The sequence below is a fragment of the Cnephaeus nilssonii genome, assembly GCF_951640355.1.
Source record: "Cnephaeus nilssonii genome assembly, chromosome: 13".
Taxonomy (NCBI): Eukaryota; Metazoa; Chordata; class Mammalia; order Chiroptera; family Vespertilionidae; genus Cnephaeus; species Cnephaeus nilssonii.
Genome location: NC_137084.1, coordinates 19288335 through 19303274, shown reverse-complemented (window position 1 = coordinate 19303274; position 14940 = coordinate 19288335). Strand labels below are relative to the sequence as shown.

Genomic DNA, 14940 nt, shown 5'->3' with positions numbered 1-14940 from the left:
CATTTAATTATTTCCTTTAACCCTCACAACACCTCCATGAGGTTTGAACTTCTTTTATCCACAACCAGATGGTGAATAGGTTCAGAGAAGTTAGCTCATTGGCCCAAGGTCACACGGTTGGTTGGTTGGTGGTGGGACCCAGGTCATTGTCCTTTCCCAAATGCCTTTCATGCCGGTAGAAAGATTGTGTCAGCCCTGGCCGGTGTGGCTCAGTTGGGCATCGTCCTATATACCAAAAGGTTGCTGGTTTGATTCCCAGTCGGTACATGTCTGGGTTGCAGGCTTGATTCCCCCCGAATGGGCGTGCAGGAGGCAGTCAATCGATATTTCACTCTCACATAGCTGTTTCTCCCCTCTCCTCCCCGCCCCCACCTTTCCTCTCACTCCAAAAGTCAATTTAAATTTTTTAAAAATATATTTTATTGATTTTTTACAGAGAGGAAGGGAGAGGGATAGAGAGTTAGAAACATCAATGAGAGAGAAACATCGATCAGCTGCCTCTTGCACACCCCCTACTGGGGATGTGCCCACAACCAAGGCACATGCCCCCGACTGGAATCGAACCTGGGACCCTTCAGTCCGAAGGCCGATGCTCTATCCACTGAGCCAAACCGGTCAGGGCTAAAATTTTTTTTTTTTTTAAAGTGAAAAGATGGTGTCAGGTGAGGAAATGTCAGCTGAGGAATCCTGGCAGCCAGGGTTTATTGTCCCAGAGAGGGACAGGTTCCTGGCTGGGATAGGGAGGGAGCACTGAGGGCCAGACAGGATTTTACAAAAGTACCTTTAATGCATTAAGACTGGTACCACCTGCCTTTGCCCAAGCCCCGGCTCTCTTGTCTCGGGAGCAGAAGGGAGCCTTGGGCCGTGGCTGGTCAGCTGGGCACCCTGCCCACAGGGTCGGTCGGCTCCTCATTTCTTCTTGGTCTTCACCAGTCCCTTCTGCACTAGGCAGCGATACAGCTCTTGGATGTAGGTATAGACGCACTTGGAGTCGGGCACTGCCAAGCGCACCATGTCATCCACCTCCAGCAGCTGGGCACAGTCGGCCAGTTTCCTGAGAGGCAGAGGAGGGGTGGGGTGAGGACCAGAGCCAAGGTGAAGAACATGGGAGCTAGGGGAAGGGGTGGGGGCAGCCCAGCACAGATGCATTGTGTGTTGGAGGTGGGAGTCATCTAGGCCAGCTATCCCATTGCACAGATGAGGAAGCTGAGGCCCTGACGGAGTCAAAACTGACACTCAGCTTGGTCTGATTCCAGAGCCCACGCTTTCATTGCACTGTGGCCTCACGTGGAACGGGACCCTCTGGTCTCCAGGTCTGCATTAACGCGCCCCTCTCACACGCTCCTGCATCTGTCCTCTGGAAGGCCAAGCCCCTCCGGAAGAGTTTAAAGGACAGAACCCCAATCCTAGCTAGAATGATGGCTTATAGCTGAACCATCTCCCTCTTCATTCCGTCTCCGTGTATTTGCTGAGGGAATTCAGCACTGAACAAAACCCAAACTTCCCTGCTCTCGTGATAACTGACATTCTCGTGGCAGAAGACAGTAATCAAACACATGAACTAGATGGTCCATCAGATGGTGAGAGGTGCTGTGGAAGAAAACAAGGCAAGGAAGGGAGGCAGGGGATGTTCCTGTATTGACAGTATGTTTAAAAGGGTGCTCAGGGAAGGTCTCTTCAGGAGAGTAAATCATGTCCAGATCTTGGACGAGGATGCCAGGCAGGAGAATAGCATGTGCAAAGGCCCTGAGGCAGGTGTGCTTGATGTGTGTGAGGGACTGCATGGAGGTTAGCAGCAAGTCCTCTTTTTCTATCTTCCCAGCTGCTCTTGGGGGCGACGTGCCACTCCTGGCTTTGCGAAGGCTGATAATCTGAGCTGTCCACTGTTGGGGCCTTGCTACCATGGGACAGGTGCTTTATCAAGTGTTTCCCCTTGAACTGTCTCATTTACACCCCCGCCCCCCGTCCTCACCCAGCAGAAGAGGGACTGGACACGCCGAGCATTTTGATGATTTGCCCAAGGTTGAAGTGAGTGATATGGCTGGGACTCAGCCCCAGGCTGGCCTGACGCCTCTGGCATCCGTGCCCTGAAGCCGGGCCTCGGCAGCCCCAGCCTGCCAAGCCACGTGGGTGCTGGCAGTAGGAGAAACCAGGGTCCCAGCAGAAATCCTCCCTTGGGGCTGAGACAGCTGGGCCGAAACCCAAGCCAGCCGGACTGGCCTGGGTGCCGGGGGAGGAGCGTAGACGGGAGGATTTCGAAGAATGGGACCGGCTCCCTGCAACCGATACAGTGACCTCGGCTTCTGGGTGTGGGTCTCCCTACACAGGACCTGGGGCCAGGCTCCTCCAGCAGCACAGCCGACTGAGCCCACTGGGGGCTTCGGCACGGGCTGCTCCCCTCCGTCAGGACTTCACAGGAATCAGAGGAGAGTTCTATGGGGCGGTAAGGTGCAATGGCCCCGGCAGGGGCCAGCTTAGTTGGCACATTTAATCTTCACTCGAACCCATAAGGGTGGTTCAGCTGCCGAGAGTGACAGAGCCAAGGAGGTAGGATTCACACTCGGCACCTCAACCTCTGTTCTCCACCCTCCAACCCCATGGTCCCTGCCTCATCCTCCCCTTCACCCTGCTGTCTGATGCCTCCTGTCATCCCATCATCATTACTGAGCCCTCCTTCTGCCTTCCTGTGGCTCTGCCTGGCGTGGAACCAAGGCGAGGCAGCTGCCAGAGGAGGGCAATGCCTCATGCCCCACAGGCCAGGGACCCCTGGCCAGGGCGGAGCTGCGTGCCCTTCTGACGCTCACTTCAGTCCTGACTAGGAGTTCACTTTCCAATCCCAGTTCTGCCACAGCCCTCCTGTCCCACCCTGGGATGTCACGAAACATCTCTACATCTACTAGTACACTCTGGGATGCTGTGAGGCTTGAACAGGATAAGCCAAGGGAAGCACTTTAGCAGCACGCCTGGCAGACAACCCCTCTCAATCCATGTGTCTTGTCATCGTCCTTAAAGGTGTTTCTGAGCCCCTGAGCCCCCACCCAGGCACGCATCCCTTCCCTTGGCGGGATAATGTGGAACTGGAAGGAATCTTCCGGACCATCAAGTCGGTGGTTGTCAATGGCACTCTAGGTGCCCAAGGCCTACAGACATGCTTCAGGGGACCATCTTGGGAAGGGAGGTTGGGCATTAAGCTCCAGGAATCCCCTAACCTAAAAAGATTCTCCTTTAATTTGTTTTACATGTCGGGCATTCACTTAATACTTTGAGAAATCTGCTGGGGGGAAAACACCCACTGAAAGCACAGACCAATATCCAAAGCTCTCATTTTGCGGATGGGGACACGCAGGCCCAGAGAGGGAGAGGCTGCTGTCCCAGGCTTCCCTGCAGGCTGGTGGCCAGGCCTGCACAGGAGCAGAGGGCTCAGCCTCCCAGACCCAGGGGCTGCTAACATCTACAGTGACTTCTTCCCTGTCCCGGGCTTTAGAAGTGCCCCCAGGGGCATGGACAGTTGGGGCACCCACTCATGGCCAGAGTTGCCCTCACTGGCCACGCCCTCTGCACAGTCCTGTCTCTGCCAGGTGGCTCGGAAGCCTCTCCCTGGGAGAGGAGAAAACAGGCGCTCCTGGCGTGAGCTCCTTGGAGTCCTGAGGCATCGGAAGCGTTCAGGCCTTGGTGGGCACAGACGTCTGGCTCTAGTGCTTTGGTGGTGGGAGTGCCGCCCTGTCCCCCACTCAGCAGTCGTATCTGCCTCTCCGGTTCTTCCTTGGGCCACTCTGTTCCTCACACCCCTCCTGCCTTTCCAGGACCACCCATGTCTCCATCCCACACCACTGCCGGCACCCAGCTATATGAGTCTCAGGAATAAACCCTCCATCCGGTTCCAAAGTGAAACATACCTTAACAGCTGTGATCTCGTTCATTATAATTCAGGAACAGCAGCTAGGACTCTTTAAAAGTGTTTTCTGTGCGTTAGGTACTGTTATAGGGACTTTACTCAGTTATTAATTCTCACTATAACCCTGCAGAAGAGGAAACCTCATGCCCATTTTAAAGATTGGAATATGAGGCTCAGAGAGGTAAAGGAACCTGTCCAAGATTACACAGCCAACAAATGGCCGAGTCAGAACCTGACCCCAATTCCCCGCACCACCCTGTCTGAAACAGCAGGCCTGGCACCCCCCCCTTCTTTCCCCCTCCCCCTTCTCTACCCCTCCCTTTTCTCTCCCCCTCCCCCTTCTCTCCCCCTCCCCCTTCTCTACCCCTCCCCCTTCTCTCCTCCTCCCCTTTCTCTCCCCCTCCCCCTTCTCTACTCCTGCCCCTGCAGGCGCTGTCTTTATGGCACCTATTCCTCCTGGGCATGATATTTGGTATGCGTGTGTGTTAATGATCATAAGCTACAGGGCAAGCAGGGATTTTGCCAATCCACCCGCTGCTCCGTCCTGAAACAGTTTCTGGTGACCCAAGGCTGTGGGCTACACCAAGGTGTGGCCACCTTCCCCGACCCCTGTGGGCGGGTGTAGCGCTCGCCTTGGGCACCGAGCCACCGCCCCCTCTGGCTCTGCGGTCCCGGCTGTGGCTTACTCTGCGGTGGAGAAGGCCAAGGTGAAGTTGTGCCGGCGCTTGGTGGGGTCCAGCTCGGCGTAGTCAAAGGCATCGGGGAAGAACTTGTGGATGAGGGCGCAGAAGGCCATGCCGCTGCTCCAGCTGGACGAGAAGTTCTGAATGTCCACGTGCTGCGGGCGGGCGGCGGGAAGGGGCGGCCCCCGTGAGCCTCGCGCCCTCGGGGCTCTGCACCACGCAGACCTCCCAGCACTGCGCCCCGGGGCAGGGCCCCCGCCCCGCGCCCACCTCGTAGTTTCTCGTCATGGCCCTGCACCACTCCAAGAGCATGTTCTTGACGCTGCCGATGGCTGCCCCGGCTGCCTTCGTGTTCCGGAACAGGGCCGTGGGGCCCGAGGCTGCCCTGTGAGCGGAGGGATGGAGAAGGCCAGGCCGGAGAGGTGGGAGGCCACCGAGAGCGCCATCAGGGAGGAGCCCCAGGCACCCCCCCCCCTACTCCCGCCACACCCCAGTCAGCCCTCCCACCTTGGCCCCGGCTGTTCCCACCCCCTGAGGCCTCCATCCTCCCAACCCACGTCCTGGGAAAGCCCAGCCCAGCCGCTTCTCGCCTGCATCCTACCCTCCAAACTTGTCCACGATGGCTTTGCGGTTCTGCGCACGGGCCCCCCGGGGCCGGGCAGGGGCTGTCACCCTGCGTTCCGGTGCCTTCTCCTTCTTCTTCTCCTGTGAGGGAGGGGGCTCCGTGGGACTCTGGGGCACCTCGCTGGGTGAAGACTCACTATGCAGAAAGGTGCAGAGACCAGTAAGAGGGGCTGGGAACCAGTCGGTACAGGGTACTGGGAAGGGGTGGGAGCGGGCTGGGGCTGGGGGTCCCCGCAGTCCAAAGGGGCATGGACAGTTGGGGCACCCGTTTCCTGTGCCCAGCACTGGGAGGGGCTGGAAGGAGTAGCGAGGCTCAGTCTAACTTGGGGAGTGTGTGGTCTGGCGGTATGTGAGGGCAGAACTCGGGCAAGTCTGAGGTCTGACCTGAGTTTGAAGCCTGGCTTTGCCTCCTATTTGCTGTGTGATCTTGGCACTGCTCATGTTACTTCTCTGAGCCCCAGCTTCCTCGTCTGTAAAATGGGGGCAAGAACGCACCTGCCTGACATGATGGCCCTAAGGCTTGAGTAAGAAGGGGAATTTAGAGCCTGCCACGGAACTACCTGAGTGCTCAGTGAGTATTCAGTTATCTTTCTCTAAGAAAGTAACACAGAGGTGGATCTCAGGTCAAAATAAAGGAAGAGTTTTCCAATGACTAAAGTTGGGCAGGAAGGCTCTCATGTTCTCCAGCACCCACTGGGCACCAGGCACTGTGCTAAGTGCTTTATACACATGATATCATTTAAGCCTCACACGGATCCTACGAGGGCGGTACAGTTACTGCACCCACTTCACAGATGAGAAGACATGGCCAAGGTCACACAGCTGGTAAGTGGCAGAGTCGTTGTCCAAACTCGGGCTTTCTGCTCATGCTCTGTATAAGGTGCTGGCACCAAGGAAACATGCTGAGCGGCAAGATGAGGGCCTCAATAAGACCTGCCAGGGATGCCGAGAGGCCAGGGATGGAGGGGGCAGGGGGGAATCCAAGCCCTGGCTCCTTCAGCTTCCTGGGCTCTGCCCTGGGAAAGGCGCTGAATACCAGGAGTCCCGGAATTCTCCAGGCCAGGTGCTGGGGAGGCCCAGGCCCAGGTGAGGGGAGCTGGAGGTAGGGGGATTTGGAGCTCAGGAAAGCAGGTGGGCTCCCGGGGTTGAACATTACCTGGCTGAGGGACTGGTCTCTCCGGAAGCTGCGGTGTCTGGGCCCAACCCCTCTGCAGGAAAGGAGCAGGGGTGGGGGGGAGGTGAGTCCACCACGACCCCTCCCTGCACGCCCTCCAGGAGAGCCCTGCAGCAGCCTGTGGGCTCCTGGCTCTCACTCACCTGGGCTGAGGCCTTGACCCTCCTCCGTGGGGCTCTCGGGCCATTCCTCGGGGGAGCTGGGACTCACCCCTGCCCCTTCCTCCGACTCTTTCTCCACACCCTGATCCTGCTCTGCATTGGGACCGCCTGACTCCTGGAACCGACAGGATCTGGGTGAGCTCATAGTCACACAAGCGCTTGCAGAGGGCTTTGTGAGGGCTTCAGAAAGTTCTGCAAGGCAGCCTGGGACACGGTGCAGCAGCCCCCACCCCAGGCTCTTGGTATCCATGGGAGGAAGACTGGACTTTCCCCAGGAAATAAAGCACAGGGGCCTTGCTTCCCTGGGGGCAGGGGACTCCTGAGCATTGTGGGGCCTCCTCCCTCCTCTCCTCTGCCTCACTCACCACCTCCTCCCTCGGGCCACACTCCTGTGGCTCAGCCTGGGCCTCATCTTCCCGAGCAGCCTTCTTCTCAGAGTCCGACGTGGCCTCTGGGGCACTGGCTTTCGCCTGGACTTCAGCCTTGGGCTCCTCCGACTCGGCGGCGCTCTCCTCCCGAGAGGCTGTCGTGGCCTCCTGCTCCCCATCAGCCTCCCTGGACCCAGCCCCGGCCTCCGGCTCCCCAGCGCCCTGCTTCAGCTCAGCTTTGGCCTGGTCCTCCACATCGGCTTTCTCCCTGGATTCGGGCGTGGCCGCTTTCTCCTCAGCCTTCTGCTTCTCCGTGGCCAACACCGTCCCCTCCTTTCCCTCGGCCTCCTTGGGTTCAGAGTTGGTCTCTTCTTTCCCACCCGTCATCTCCTGAGGAGCCTCTTTGGTCTCTTCCTTCCCACTGTCCTCCTTTGGAAGTTCAGCCTCCACTTTGGACTCCACCTTGACCTCATCCAACCCATTGGCTTCCCCCTGGAAATCTGCTGAAGCACCACCCTCAGCTGGAGCTCTGTCCTGCTTTCCTGCCCCATCCGGAGGCCCCTCTGTGGCCGTGCTGGTGCCTTTGGCCTCCTCCCCTGCAGAGGTGTCACCTCCTGGCGTCCCTGAGGTCCCTGGGGTTGGGGAGACAGTGGTCCCATCCTCAGAGGGCTTCTCTTCCTTCTGCTCCATCTCTGGGAAGAGAAGACAAGCAGGCCTGGTCATGCCCCATCCTGCATGAGGTGAAAGCCCGCCCTCAGACAGCGCTGGCCAGGAGGCTGGAGGCCCCCTACTTGGACATGTGACCAGAGAATCCACTTCCCTGGAGTAAGATGCAGGGACAGAGTGCTGCTTCCCCAGAGGTGGGGAGTGGGCCATGCCGACTTAATGTTGGGTGGCGTCCACCTACTTGCCCTTTGCAGATTGTGGCTTGGGCTTTAAAGAACAGTAGGTCATGCCCTGGCCAGTGTTGCTCAGCGGTTAGAGCACCGGCCAGTGCACTGAAGTGTCACGGGTTTGATTCCGGTCAAGGACACATACCTGGGTTGCAGGGTATACGAGGAGGCAACCAATCTGTGTATCTCTCTCACATCGATGTTCTCTCTCTCTCTCTCTCCCTCTCCCTCTCCCTCTCCCTCTCCCTCTCCCTCTCCCTCTCCCTCTCCCTCTCCACTCTAAAAATCAATGGAAAGCCCTAGACGGTTTGGCTCAGTGGATAGAGTGTCGGCCTGCAAACTGAAAGGTCCCAGGTTCAATTACAGTCAAGGGCACATGTCTGGGTTGTGGGCTCGATCCCCAGTGGGGGACTTGCAGGAGGCAGCTGATCCATGATTCTCTCTCATCATGGATGTTTCTGTCTCTCCCTCTTCCTCTCTGAAATCAATAAAAATATATTAAAAACACACACAAATGTATTAAAAAAATAAATAAAAATTAAAATCAATGGAAAAAATATCCTCAGGTGAGGATTAACAACAACAACAAAAGAATATTAGGTCACATAATGCCTTTTCAATGATTTTTGCCTCTTTTTTTTTTAATCCTCACTTGAGGACATACTTAGAGAAAGGGAGAGAGAGAGAGAGAGTGAGAGAGAGAGAGAGAGAGAGAGAGAGAGAGAGAGACATCGATGTGAGAAAGAAACATTGATTGGTTGCCTTCCGTACATATCCCGACCAGGGATAGAACCCGCAACCCAGGTATGTGCACTGACCGGGCATTGAACTAGCAACCTTTCAGTGCATAGGATGATGCTTGGGTGGTTACAATTCCACACTAGCATTCTGGAACAGCGATGGTAGCGAGCCTCAGGCGCAGAGCCCAAAGCAGAAAGGAGCAGTTAGACAGGGTTTAGTAATACTGTTTTGTCTCCACTGCTTCCATTTCCAGTCTATATATGTAAAAGCCGAGTGACTGGAATGGCGGAATGACCAGAACGACCAGAATGACCAGAACGACCGGTGGCTATGATGCACATTGCGGCAGCCAACAGCCTGATCTGGGCCCCCATTGGACCGCCCCCCCCACCAGCCTGGCTCTCAATTGACCCCCAACACCCTGATCAGGGGTGGGGCCGGCTGGCCAACCGCCCGTGGCCCCTCCCCCCCCACTGGCCCAGCCCGATGGGCCCCCATCAGGGCGGGCCAGCTGGACCCCACCCGTGCACGAATTTGTGCACCAGGCCTATAGTAGTGATATAACGTTTCTTAAAAAATAAAACACCCACATTTATTGAATTTACAAATAAGTTAGTTCAGAGGAAGACATTCAGGAAAGCAGGTGGTACAGATAGAGCTAAATCAGGGAGGTGGTGTAAGAGTGCCTGAAGTTTGGGGAACCCTGGGCCCACTGGTCTCAGCCTCTGCCTGCTCTGCCAGCCTCTGGTTCTCGGAAAAGGTGAGCCTGGGCGTGGAACAGTTTCCTTTGGCGAAGAATAGAAATGACTCTCTCGAACCTCTGCAGGGAAATGTGATCCTCCAACTGCCTGGGGTTGGTGAGGGGAGGGAGGTTATGACATCTTAACTTGGGGTTTCCTGTTCAAGTACTGTATGTACTCTAGGATCTACAATAACAGGTGGATGGGGAGTTTGGGGCCAGCTCCTTCATCACCCTGCCCTTCTCAGGGGTCTGTTTACAAAGAAATCAACCCCCAAATAGTGTTCAGGGCATGACTCAGCCAGTAAGAGAAGTAGACACTCCTGTCACTGGCTAAAAATACCTCCTGCCCTCCGCAATGCCATTCTTCTGGATGAGAGGGCACCTGGGTAATTGGGACAGAGGCAGGACAGGCAGAGGGGGGCCAGGGCTCTGTTCCTGGGTCTTACTGCCCCAGACCAGGGTCCCGGGGTCCCTGGACTCGTGCCCACTGTTTCCTAGGAAGCAGGTGGAATTGGCAAAGGTGTTCACACTGTCCTAGTTCTGCCCCTCCCACCAGAGCCCTTCATGGTTCAGCTGCTCCAGCATGTATTAGAGGGGACAAGTGAGCCGGGACATGGAATGCACATGGATCTGGCCTTGACCCCCATCTCCTAGTCACTCACTCTGAGACCTGGGCAAGTCCCTTTGCCTCTCCGGGCCTCAGTTTCTACTAATAATGACATGATGGGTCTAGATCAGTTTTCCCAAACTGTGTTCTGTGGAAAATTAGGGTCTCCTAAGACATTAATAAGGGCTGTGGGGTTTAGTCTCTGGCTAAGGTTGTTCCAGAACCTAATCTTTACCCTTTTAAACTATGCAACTTCATGAGCACTTGGATACCCCATAGTAAAGAAACCTTAACTTGGCTTAGCCTTATTTAACTAACTTTTCTCTAAACCTCTTTTTTTTAAAAATAAAATAAAATATTTTTATTGATTTCAGACAGGAAGGAAGAGAGAGAGAGAGATAGAAACATCAATGATCAAAGAGAATCCTTGATCAGTTGCCTCCTGTATGCCCCACACTGGGGATCGAGCCCACACCCTGTGCATGTGCCTTGACAGGAATTGAACCTGGGACCCTTCAGTCTGCAGGCTGATGCTTTATCCACTGAGCCAAACCAGCTAGGGCTCCCCAAACCTCTTTGACCATGGATTTTTTCTTGCTTTCTTTTATTTTTTGCTGTTTTTCTTGAGGTGCCTACTCCTTGAGCAATGCCATGCTTAGCAGAAGAAAGTATGGCCCACCCTGTCTAAATGACCCGCACAATGACCCGCACAACCCCTTACTGCCCTGCGCTCTTGCTTGGAAGGTGGTATGGAGTAGTGGTGAAGATTAGTGACTCAGGAGTCTTCCTACGATGGGATCCCAGCTCCCACTGTGTACTAATAATGTGACCTTGAGCAAGCTACCTGCCCTCCTGGTGTTTTGATTTTTGGAGGTAAAAATAGGTCTCGTTGCATAGGGATGGTGGAGAGTTAAGGACACCACTGCATAGGAAGCACTTTGAAACCTGCCTGCTGGTGAGGGCATGCTCAGCACACATCAGCTGGTACCGTGTAGGTTGGCCTCCTCCCAGCCATGTACCAGATAAAGGCCCTGACCCGGCTGTGAGGGCATTTAGTTGGTGAGACAAGGCAAAGAGAACTGAAGGCCAGTAAGTTGATAACCAGCCCTTTTTAGACCTCAAAGTGTGGTAGTAATTGGCTAAGACATAGCAAAGTGCTGCAACCATCTTTCTCTTCATCTACATGTTACACCCTTAGGGTGGTGGCGGGGAAAGACAGGTGTACACACGTGCGTACACACACACACACACACACACACACACCTCAGCCATGCTGCGTGTTCATCACCTCTGCTTTCCACCCTCCAGGCTTGTCATAAATAGATAAGAGTGAAGAAACTCAGAAACACCCCACCCCCAGCATGAACAACTCTAGAGCAGCTTATAGCTCACATAACACCCTGCTTTACCTTGCTGGTTCCCCCCTCTAACCCTTGGGAACAGGCGGGATTGGCCCCACGGTACACATTAGGAATTTGAAGCTGGGGCAGGTGAAGTCCCTTGAGTAAAGTCATAGGACAATTAAATGGCCAACCCGTACCTAGAACCCAGGTCTCCTGAAAACGAGCCGGAGCCCGAACCACAGTTGCTGCTCCCACCAGGTGCTCAGCCAGTGCCCTTCAAAGGCTCCAGCCCAGAGTGCGGGCGGGGCCTCTCGCTGATGGGGGAGGACAGTCAGACATGGCTGAGGAGTTGGGCTCTCTCTTTTCTCCCTTCCTCTCTACTTTCTTCCCTCCTTCCTCCCCGCAGGAAGCCTTCATAGCAGGCCTGCACTGCAGACAGTTCCCCTCCCCTTCCTGTTGCTCTTGGCAGACCCGAAGGAAAAGAACCCAGGAGCCCCAGTCCCAAGCCTCAGACAGCGTTGATGACATTTGATGGGTCTGCTGACACCGTCAGACCCACCGTCACCCATCTGCCTTCCGGCGGTCCCGAGGCCACTCCTAGCTGCTTAGAGAGCCCGCCACCCTGCCCAACTGAACCAGTGAGCCCCTCTGCCCAGCAGGCTTCCCCGTGGATGGCCACCTGCAGGCTGCTCTGTAGGTGATCTCGGGTTGCCCAGCACCCCAGAGGCTGAGTCCCTGAGCTCTGGCATCTAAAAAGAAGCCTGGATTTCTCCAACTCTGGGGCCCTGCTTGGAGGCTGCCGCCCTTGGAATGTGGGAGAGGGGCTGGCAGATAAAGGGAGGCCCCTTAGAAAGGAGCCCAGGGTTTCGCTTACCTGGGGGGCCACTGCCCGGGGCCTTGGGAGCTGTCTCCTTCTTCTAGCTGAGCAGCCTCACTCCTGGCTGCCAGAGGCCTCGAGCCCCCAGTGCTTCTGTCCCTGCCCCCTCCACCTTCCACCCTCCTTCCACCCCACCCCACCCCACCCCCATTTCAAGAGCCTTGGGTCTCCGAAGAGCATTGTTTACGGCCCTGTTGGTACAACACTTTCCCCTGCCCTGGGAGGCTCAGATTTCCCATGAAGATCTGACAGGTGGCACCTTTCAATCACAGTGCGTGCCTCCTGCCCTGACCCCAGCAGCATGCATTCTCTGGTCATCTTTCTTCCCAGTGTACTTGCCTGGCCCCGGAGACCTGGAAAACCATCTGCAGGCCCATTTGGATGGTCCCCAGCCCTCTGGCCTCCCCTGTTCATCCAGAGCCCAGGCTAGGCCTCCTTTGCCCCGCCCCCCACCTTGTGTCTTTAAATAGTCCCTTTTACTCTTCTTCAGACAAAAGCAGCTGCTGAAGGGTGGGCTAAGGAGGGAGAGAGGGGGACAGCTGCTGTCCGGGCTATACTGGGTGTCTTGGAAGTCTCCTGGCTCACACCGGACAGAGATTGAGGGGGGGGGGGGGGCAAAGAGGAGAAGATTGATGGGCCAAGGAGATGGATCCCTGGGCTTAGAGTTTAGGAACACAAAGCTGAGCTCTGTTTTGAGTGAAGTGACGTTTTTGTACTGAATCTAGATTTTGTTCAGAAAAACCAAACACATCTTTACCTTCTTTATATGTCCTATGAGAGGCACTACTTTTTGGAAAATATGTGCAGAGCATTTTCCACCCTCCCTGCCCCCCTCCTACCCATGCACACAACTTAGGAAGCTTGTGGCTCCCCCAGTCCCCACTCCCGGCCCCCACCACTTCAGCCACACTGACCTCCTTCCTGTTCCTTAAATAAATCGATTCCTTGCCACACGCAGGATTGTAACCTTTTTGCTTTTGCTCTTTGCAAGACTAGCTCCTTCTCATTCTTCTGCTCTCAGCTCTAATTTCATTTCCTTGGAGAGGGCTCTGTGACCTTCAGTTCCACGCCATCATTTCAGCCTGTTTTATTTTCTTCATACTATTTATTGGGATCCAAATTTACCTTATTATCTGACTCTCTCATTAGACTCTAAGCTCTCTGAGGCAGGGACTGTATGTACTCTGCTCATGGCTGTATGCCCAGGAACTAGCAAATTGCCTGGTTCATATGAGGTGCTCAATATATTGAATACATGAGTTAATTACTTAGTTAATAGAAATGTGGAATTGGAACTTGGGGGCCTGTGCTTGGGATGATCTGAAAGCGACGTTTGGGTACCAATGTTGAACAGTTCAATACTGATGGTTGTTGGCAGTCTCCAGTATTGAGATGTCTCCTTCACACATCCACAGTTTATTTACCCAAGATAGGTGAGCTTTTTCACATACCTCTCTAGCCTGCTGTCTTTCTTTCTTTCCTTCCTTCCTTCCTTCCTTCCTTCCTTCCTTCCTTTCTTTCTTTCTTTCTTTCTTTCTTTCTTTCTTTCTTTCTTTCTTTCTTTCTTCCTAAAAATATATTTTTATTGATTTCAGAGCGGAAGGGAGAGGGAGAGATGGAAACAATGATGAGAGAGAATCACTGATTGGCTGTCTTCTGCACGCCCCCCCCCCCCCCCCCCCTGGGGATTGAGCCCGCAACCCCGGACAGGTGCCCTTGACCAGAATCGAACCCGGGACTCCTCAGTCCACAGGCCGATGCTCTATCCACCAAGCCAAACTGGCCAGGGCCCTCCTGTCCTTTTAAAAAAAAATTAAAACTCAATTATCTTCTAGCCCTACTATCATTAGGTATTGAAAACAGCAAAATATAAGATCACTGAATCACCCATTAAAACTTCTTGCCCTGACTAGTTTGGCTCAGTGGATAGAGCGTCGGCCTGCAGACTGAAGGGTTCCAGGTTCGATTCTGGTCAAGGGCATGTACCTTGGTTGTGGGCAAATCCCCAGTAAGGGGTGTGCAGGAGGCAGCTGATCAATGTTTCTCTCTCATCGATATTTCTAACTCTATCCCTCTCCCTTCCTCTCTGTAAAAAAAAAAAAAAAATCAGTAAAATATATTTAAAAACAAACAAACAACAACAAAAAACTTCTCTTAGACAGTTTCGTGTATCCATTGATCAAATGGTTTTTGAACACCTTGTATGTGCTGGAGACACAGCAGTGAACACACAAAAAAATGGGCAAAACTAGATCATAGAGCTTACACTTTAGTGTGGAGAGATAGACAGTAAGAAAATCAAAATATAGAATATGTTCTATTAGTTGGTGATAGGTTCTACAGGGGGAATGTAGCAGAGAAAAGGAGGTGTGTTAGCACGCACACAAAAAGGAATTTATGTACAATTTATGAAACTTCCTGCAAATCCATAATTATTTCAAAGTCAACTTTTAAAAAACCACTACAAAAAGAAAAATAAACAAAATAATGCAAATAATTACGGCCAATTTAAAACATACAGGAAAGTGGAGAGCACAGTGTATTGAACTTCCAAATACCTATCACCAGGATTTAACCATTATTCACATCAAGCCTTATTTTACTCATCTATTTTTATCCATGTCTTTTTTCTACAGTGCCATTTCACACCCTCAAAATTATAGTAATTTCTTCACGTCATCTAATGCACATTAATGCACATCTAATTCACCTGGGAATTAAAAAGTTTACTGATAGTATCTGGGCTCTCCTCCCAGGGACTCTGGAGAATTGGTATGAGATGCGCCTTGGGCATCAGGATTTTTTGAAGCGTCCCAGGTGACCTTAACGTGC

At 53.8% G+C, this 14940-nt stretch overlaps 1 protein-coding gene across 1 annotated transcript; it reads right to left on the bottom strand.

Moving 5' to 3' along the window:
* Window positions 1–909: 909 nt before the first annotated feature.
* Window positions 910–13041, bottom strand: SMTNL1 (smoothelin like 1; the record flags this gene model as incomplete). The annotated part of the gene is made up of 8 exons (XM_079786889.1): window positions 13023–13041; window positions 6903–7597; window positions 6520–6652; window positions 6359–6410; window positions 5180–5338; window positions 4849–4963; window positions 4582–4733; window positions 910–1054 (listed from the first exon to the last, which is right to left on the bottom strand). The coding sequence occupies exons 2-8, from the start codon at window positions 7593–7595 to the stop codon at window positions 910–912; spliced, it is 1449 nt and encodes a 482-aa protein (XP_079643015.1). The 5' UTR covers window positions 7596–7597; window positions 13023–13041.
* Between the last annotated feature and the right edge of the window lie 1899 nt (window positions 13042–14940).